The sequence below is a fragment of the Lutzomyia longipalpis genome, chromosome 1 (assembly GCF_024334085.1).
Source record: "Lutzomyia longipalpis isolate SR_M1_2022 chromosome 1, ASM2433408v1".
Taxonomy (NCBI): domain Eukaryota; kingdom Metazoa; phylum Arthropoda; class Insecta; order Diptera; family Psychodidae; genus Lutzomyia; species Lutzomyia longipalpis.
The window spans coordinates 21,026,286-21,034,919 of NC_074707.1; the positions used below are offsets into that span (position 1 = coordinate 21,026,286).

General features: G+C 32.7%; 1 protein-coding gene across 2 annotated transcripts; it reads left to right on the plus strand.

Moving 5' to 3' along the window:
• Positions 1-1,488: 1,488 nt before the first annotated feature.
• On the plus strand, positions 1,489-8,074 carry LOC129796927 (organic cation transporter protein). 2 transcript variants are annotated; one of them, XM_055839074.1, is made up of 4 exons: positions 1,489-1,789; positions 6,171-6,301; positions 6,378-6,625; positions 6,704-8,074. In XM_055839074.1, the coding sequence occupies exons 1-4, from the start codon at positions 1,714-1,716 to the stop codon at positions 7,842-7,844; spliced, it is 1,596 nt and encodes a 531-aa protein (XP_055695049.1). In that variant the 5' UTR covers positions 1,489-1,713; the 3' UTR covers positions 7,845-8,074. The 2 variants fall into 2 exon arrangements, with proteins under 2 accessions (XP_055695049.1, XP_055695051.1); XM_055839076.1 differs by lacking the exon at positions 1,489-1,789 and adding an exon at positions 4,189-4,446.
• Positions 8,075-8,634: the final 560 nt, after the last annotated feature.

The following is an 8,634-nucleotide window of genomic DNA, read 5'->3' on the forward strand; positions in this document are numbered from 1 at the left end:
AAAATACGCGCGAAAAAATAAACGCGGGAAAAAGTTATTTAAAAATAACGGAAAATGGTGTCCTGCAAAAAAAAAAAGAAAATTCTGTAAAACTTGCCAAAGATAGCAAGACAATATCAAGCAGGAGAGCGCATTCTAACACGATGGGAAGGAAAAGAACTCCCAGATATACCGGAATATTTAAAAAAAAGAATAAAATAATGTTCATTCAAGGCAAAAAAAACTTCATGAAGGCGTTTACAAACTCTCCTCAAACTGTACCAAGAACTTTCAGAAGAAACTTAATGGTAGAAAAGATGGAAAATTGTCGAGACTACATGCTGGACAAGAAGAAAAGCAACATCTGATTCCAAGAAAAGGTATAATTAACCCTTTCCCGACCACGGAATGGCTATTTCATCATGATATTTATTCTGTGTAGGTAGATCGTCTCAGAGTAGTTATGTACATTTTCTCTGTCTAAATATTTTCATTGATCTCTTCTGTGAAAATTAACGAATTTTCAACCTAGAAAAAATATAGACGGAATATTAGATAATAAATGTAAAGGGTTAGAGAATGATAAAATTAGAGATCATGTGAAAAATTATTCATTTTGTTAATTGATGTTATTTTATTTTTCTAAAGTTTTGTTTCATGCTGATTACCTTCTTACTGGTTAAACGCAAGTAAACATCTTTTATATCTATTGCACAAAAAGAAATTATTTTGAATGATTTTTTATATGAATTTAGTGTATTTTAGGTATGCAATAACTAAATTTTACGTACATAGATTTTATTTAGTTTTTTTTCTTCATTTAATCAAGGTCAAAATATTCTTGATAATTAACAAAGAATCTACAGAATACATCAGAGGAAATGACGTCACAAGAAATATTTAGCAGTAGGTTTAACATTTCAGAATTCCCCAAATAGTTCTTAAATTTAGAAATATACGAAATATATAATTTTATTTTGCGTCAAAAGTAATACATCATATGAATTTTGGAGTTTTGTATTTAGAAATTCCAACGTAATAGCTTGTTTTACTATGAAATGGACTACTAATGAACGGAAGATTTATTTATTGACAATAGAAATTATTGAAAGTTCCGCTAATTGTTGTTAATTATTTCCTAATTGAGTTTAGGCAATGTCCGCTTCTTTGGATTCTTTGAGTAGCAAAAAAAATTGTAATAAACGGTCAAAACTAAAAACCATGATTCACATGTTTGTTTATATGTTGTAATGGCAAAACGAGATTTTATTTTCCGATTTCTTTAATTTTTTTAAAAGAAATTCGTGAAGGCGTGATTGTAGATCTACTTTAAGGACTTTAAAACAATATACATAAATAGTTAAATTGGAAAATTGTGATGGTTTTATCTCCTCTAAATTATTCTGAGCTTTGTACTGACGGGGCGGTGATATAAACACTTGATACAATTTCCAGAATGAAGTGGTCATTTCATTTGAGACATTCTAAATGTGGACTCTCCGATAATTCAGTGTCTCCCCTATATTGATATGAATTAATGGCATAATCTTGAGAGGAGCGAAGTAATGTAAAATATTCAAAATAACACATCGTCTTGTCAGTTTATTCTCAAAAGTCGAACGATCCATACGAATTTTTTTCGCCTTTGGTGTTTGCTACTGTGAGAATTTTCTTTTAATACTTTCTTCTGTGCATTACTTCAGTTTTTGGCGCATTCCTTGCAAGAGACAAAAGATGAGCATATCAGATTCTGAGGAAACATCTATTGGACTAGAAATGAAAATATCGGAGAGAAAGCTCAGCAAGAGAGGTACAGGCATTTTGTATATAATAATGTGGAATTTACTCTCTTACCTACCCAATCATTACATCATAATATTCTCATAGTCGATGCTCTCATAAAATTTCCATTCATTTATTTATTACATTTCTTCACACCGCCGCATCTGATAATCTCCTGACCCATAGCCAGTGAATGCTATATGTGTATCACTTTTTCCAGCAATTTAACGCTTATGTCCGTTGGCAAAAGAAATCACATCAAATTAATTTCTGAGACCTCTCCCGCAAATTTCTTCCTTTAATCCGGATTTTGAGTGATAATGACGTGATTTATGATGGCAAAATGGAAACAAACATCACACTCAATGTGCCTTCCTTCCGAAATAATATTTTTCATTTCAATAGAAAGATAGGAAATACTTGAATGAAAAAAAAAGAAAAAAAGTGCAGCTGAGAGACATTTATTAATCTCTTTTACTAACATGAATGATAATTTCGAGCTCAATGTTCGTCGTTCATAGACTTTTAATTGGACCGAAATAATCAGTAAAAATAATATGTCGCTCGAGGTCGACAAAAATACACGAATTATATAAAAGATGGAAGAAAAAGAAGTCAATAAGGAACAATATTGGCGTACAGGAAGGACATGGGAAGTGGGATATTGTAAAAACAATTTTTACATTCACTAAAAATTTATTCATTGAGAAAAATTTATAAGAGTAATTCACTAATTTATTATCAAAAGTCCCCAAGAGGTTTTTTTGTAAAAGAAAACATTGAGTTTAATTGACACGGGGAATGTGATAAACCATGGTGTTATATTTTATAGTCAAAGTAAAATCCAAATATCAAATGAGAAGAAAATGGAAAATATTTCGTAAGATTTTACGTAGACACACACGTAGGGAATTCCCCGTAAACTTTTAATTTCTACTTTGAACTTTAATCGCAGAATTTGTACAAATTGCAACATTTAATAGTTTTAAAAAAAAAATGGAAATGAAGGTGTGACTCATGGAATGGTCTTTTCGGCATCGTTGTCTCCTCCAAAAGAAATCTGTTTTTATTTTTTTCTCCATTTTTTTGTGTATGTAAACAAGAAAAGCAAACGTGAACTTCTCGTGAGGCACGTGTTTGCATTTTTATGCTAAAACTAACGCATTTCGTGCAGAAAAAATCCACTGCGTCATAGATGACGAAATGGGTGAGGGTCATATGATTTTACCTCTAGCATAAGATAATTTAATAATAAAATGCAACAAACATTAAAAGATTAAAGTGAAAATATTTGCTCAGGGAGAACGTTAAAACATCTACCGGCCGGCTTTCTAATTTGCAAACAATGTATTGTGTTGTAGTACACATCCTATTTGTAAATTGCTTTTTAAAGTTTTATCTTTATTTTAATTTATCAATTTATTTCCCTGCTTTATTTTAATTTAACATTTAATAAAAATTTTCAGTTAAAAACCACAGAACGGGCAAAATATTTAAATCATTAATCAAAAACTAAGAAAAAGAACAAGAAATTATGTAAATTGATTCTTGCAATTTGATAAATGCAATATTATACAAAATAAAATGTCAAACAGGTTTTCTCAAAATGTGGTGATAATTTATAAGATGCATTTCTTTCACGGAATTCCCCGTGCAATTGCAAAAGAAGCTCAGACCATTCGGTCCATTCTCGCGTAAAAACCCCAGAAGAGAAAATCATCAAGTCCATCGCAGTATGATCGTTGCTCAATTAATTACCATTAGATTAAATAAACCAACAACATACCTAATCCAGGTGAATGCGCGTGGAAAAATTCCCGTGATCACAAATTTTCTTTATTGCAAACTTCTTTTTTTTCTCTATCACACATGTTTAGACAAAGCAAAATATTTAGCACTAATTACAGAATATTCTTCTGTGGTGTTCTTGAGATTACTCACATCTTTTTGGGGGTATTTTCCGTGCGCGCGTTTCTTCTTTTTGTGTGGCGTACTGCAAGGTATTAGTTAGTGCTTTATGGGTGGGATTGTGCAAAAACACATCTCCACATTTTCACCGGAGTGAAAGAAATACTGTGAATGGAGTTGGATTTTTATTGACGTAGTGCGCGCGGTTCAGTACGGGAGTCGTATGGAAAAAATCTCGAATACTCGAGCCACGAAACTACGAGTCTGGGGTATAAAATCTCATGCTCATCCTCCACTGAGTATCACAGTGTAGTCAGCGGTCTTTGAGTGCAAAGCACAATTTTCCCACTTGGAGTAGTCGCCACAAATTCTTTTGGGTGCTTTTCCAGTGTGTAATACATCTGACTCAGACCATTTGCTAGAACAAGTAAAACATTCCTCAAGTTCTTTTACATAAATTCCAATTTTTGATATAATACACAATTTAGTGAGGAAGTGATATACTATACATAGCACTGTGTGTAAAAGCAAGTTCAAAAGCAAACAGTGAACATTTTCTTATTTAGTTCAAATTGCGCATTCAGAGTGATTTGACTCGACTAAAAGTGTGCTTAGACAGCACATATTGAGTGTAGCCCCCGAGTCCAGCACCCTGACCAAGAGGACGCAACCGAATAAGGAAGAAAGGACCACTGTGAATAATTTCAGTGTTTGATTTTGAAGCGCAGAAAAATAAATTCTTCGTGTGCAAAAAATCCTTCATCAACAACGCCATCAGTGAGTTTAAACATTGTGCTAAAATTATGAATTTATCGATTAAATACTCCACTTACATTATGTACTCTCATGCGGTATCCTATTTCAAAATGCTCTCGCATATATAACGTAGAATGGCGTGTCTGTTATTTTATTTTTTGGTGCACTTTGTGTCCACCTTGAAGGAAAAATTTATACTAATACAAATGCATCCGAAAAAAAGAAACATCATACTTTTCAGGGCATAAATAACTCCAAGTGTGACATAAAAACAGTAACTTGATGATTATAGAGCACAAAAACCAGCACTTTGCCATTGCACTCCCAATGTAAAATCAAGGGTGAAACTAAATTCCCATCAAGGTCTCTATCATGGACGTACTTTCTGGCCCAAATCGAATGCATTAAAAGAGCGCGCTTCATTTTCAATAAAATTCAGAATTAAATTCTGTTCACAAAGGGCTGAAACGGAAATACGCAGATTTGCTGAAATTATATTTGCAAATTTGAAAAAAAATACCGCCTTTTAATCTTATCAAATTCTAGTTGATTAAGCCAATTTTTGGAATTCCCTATAAAATAATTGTATATAATATATTTTTCATATTATAAGAGATATTTCTCAGCAGTTTCTTAGGAAGTAATTTTCTTAAATATGTAGGTATACAAAAGTTGAGAGAAAAAATTGGGTGCTAAAAAGCCAAATAAGCAATGGCCTCTCACAGTAGCTTTTCCCCATTGTTTTACTCTTTTTATATTATATGCTAATTAGATAAATAGCGTATTTAATGCATAAAGAAAACAACTTGGGTCTAAACATATGTAATTTCTTGAGTCATACAAGCGTAAATTAATTTGCAATAACCGATATACTTACATCGTATGATGTTTAAAATGTACATTTTGTAAGCAGAAAAATATTGATTACAGAGTTCAAAATATAGTTTTTTTACAGCACAATGATAAACATAGTTAACGAAGTTTGGTTTAGCAATTAATATGTTGAGGAGAAGTCGTATTTTTGAATATATTCTTTCTCAACTATACGTGAAATTCTAGAGAATGAATAAGAGAAAAAACAGTGCTGATAAGAAGGTGGGAGTTTGGTTTTTCCAAATGTCGCACTTGAATTTTTTTTCCTTCAAAGATGTTCCAGAACTTTTGATCCCATTTTACCATTTTACGTTACAATTTTATGTAATCATTGAAATAATAATTCTTGACACAAATTATACAACATTAACATTGCTATCATACTTTAAAGGGTTTAAACATTGTTAGTTATCAGGTAGTTATCTTAATAAGTTAAATAAAAAAAAATGAAAAAAAGAGAGTGAGACGAAAATCATAAACTTTAGTTTGCTTCTCAATAGTGCTTGAAGTTATCTTAAGAGTAATTTAATTTTGCATTCAGAGTCTTTTGTACCAAAGAATTCCATTTAAAGTTAGATGTTAAAAAATAAAAATCGGAACAAAACTCGTTAAATTTGAACAATTAAAATTGTTTAGCGAAGACACTCAAACGTAATTTAGTTTAATGTGAATCTTTTTGTTCAAATCAGTTCAAAAGCTTAATGAAGCAGTTTTAAAGCTTATTAAGTAAACAATAGGGAAGCCTATTAAAAAAAAACAATGATTAGGAGTTTAAACTAGCTTTTTATGTTTTATGACTTACACAGTTTAAAAAAAAAAAATATTCAAAAGAATAAAATTTACTAATTTGAAAATTTCTTTTTTTTTTACAGTGACTGAAGATGTAATGAAAAAAACCATGGAGTCTGATCCAATTCAGAAATCTATTTCGGGATTTGGAAAATGGCAGTTTATGGTCTTTGTCACAGTTTGCTTACTCAAGTTTCCAGTTGCATGGCATCAGGTAAAATAACTATATTTAAATAAAGTTTAAAGAAATTCTTAAACTAATTAAAATATCTTTTTACTGTCTATTTCAGATGAGCATAATATTTCTTTCCCCTAAAATTGATTATAGCTGTATAGAACCAGAAGGATTCAATGGTACATTGGATAAATGTGATGCCAGATGCAATGGCCACGAGTTCGATAGGTCAGTCTTTACTGAAACAATATCAACTCAGTGGAATTTAATCTGTTCACAAAATCAATTGGGGGATACATCGCAAATGATTTTTATGTTCGGCATTTTGATTGGGAACGTTCTCTTTGGAAGCTTGGCAGATAAGTAAGTTAAAAATGAAAAATTGCTGTTAAAGTAAAAAAATTGTCTAAACCGTTTTTTTTTAAATTTTCTCTTCTGCAGATTTGGTCGTCGTGGTCCATTGGTTATTGCCGTTCTCATTCAACTTGTAACTGGCGTTGCTACAGCATTTGCCCCTTGGTTTTGGCTATTCTGCTTTCTACGTTTCCTCACAGCCCTCGCAACAGGAGGAACTATGCTGACAAGTTTTGTCCTCATTATGGAGATTATTGGTGTCAAGTGGCGCGAATTACTTTCCGTCATTTATCAGATTCCTTTCAATTTGGGCCACTTAACACTCCCCGTATTTGCCTACTTCATCCGTGACTGGCGGTATCTTCAGCTTGCTCTATCCATCCCATCCGTTCTGCTCATCTCCTACTATTGGCTCATACCAGAGTCCCCGCGTTGGCTAATCACCATGGGACGATTGGATGAAGCCACGAAGATTCTCACTAAAGCCGCGGAGATGAATAAAATGCCAACTGATGGAATTAGCAAGAATATCGATTCACTTGCCAAGCCAAAGGATAGTGAAGCTCATGTTAAGAAGGGAAATATGATGGATCTCGTCAGGACACCAAATATGAGGATCAAAACTTTTGTAATGTGCTTCGATTGGTTCGTCTGTGGCATTGCCTTCTTTGGCGTGGCTCAGTATGTTGGACAATTGAGTGGAAACATCTTCATAAATGTTGCAATCTCAGCTGCCATCACTCTCCCCGGAACAGTCCTCGGGATCTACTGCACAAAGGCCTGGGGTAGGAGGTATACCCTCATTGCCGCCAACACACTCGCCGGTGCTTCAATGCTGGCTATTGCATTTGTACCAAAGACATACTCCACCACAATTGTTACACTTGCCTCCTCAGCTATGATTGGAATGAGCATCTCATTCCCCACATCCTACCTCTACGCAGGTGAGATTTACCCCACAGTCGTGAGAAATATTGGCATGGGAACATCCAGTATGATTGCTCGAGTTGGTAGCATGATTGCCCCATTTGTGGTGGGAGCAGATAAAGCCGCACCCTGGCTGCCACCAGTCATCTTTGGTATTGTACCCATCATTGGTGCTCTCCTCACATTCCTGCTGCCAGAAACAAAAGGTGCCCCACTGCCTGAGACGATTGAAGATGGTGAGAACTTTGGTAAAAAGATCCCAGTTGATACGAAAGGAGATGTTGAAGCTGCTGGACAGTAGAGGGATGCCTTATGTCACAAATTACAGTGATGGAAATTAGAAAACCAAATACAAATTCCTAACAGGTTCATTATACTGAAAACAAATTAGGCCTATAAGTAAAATAATGTACAATTTTATGTATAGCAAGTTCTATTGTTAAGACTATGAAAAATGTAATTTATTTAATTTTATAACATTTGTATAGACATAGACGATGACTTTAATAAAAGCATTTAAAATTGAATCAATTAACCGTGCCTTAAGTATTATTGAAGGTTTCGTCATCTCAAGGGGTGAATAACTTGAAATCTTATTACGTAATACCACTTACATGTTTTCAGATTAATTAGTTTTTTTAATGCAAAATCATGAAATTAATTAAAATACTCATAAAGAAAATCTCACTCAGAACTATTTTCACAAACATCTTTCAAATAAAATGATTTAGAATCGTGATTAGCACTTTAATTCAAACAAAAATTTATTTAATTAAAAATTTATATAATATTTATTATTTTATTTTGTAGAAATTATTCTTACTAATTAACTCGTTCGTGAGACATTCTAGAAGAATCATGATAGGAACTTATTATTATTCAATTATTGTGTTTACAAATTAACAAATAAGATAAATTCACATGATGATTCTAAAAGTAAAGAGTAGAGAAATAATTTTTGAGTTGTTGAGAGACTTAGAGGTGCCAGGCCCATATCAGAAAAACTTCTTAAATACACTTAAATCCGCTATCTTGCTATTTAGTATGCAAATTTATTTAAAAAATAAAGAAAAAAGATAAAAGTTATTGGG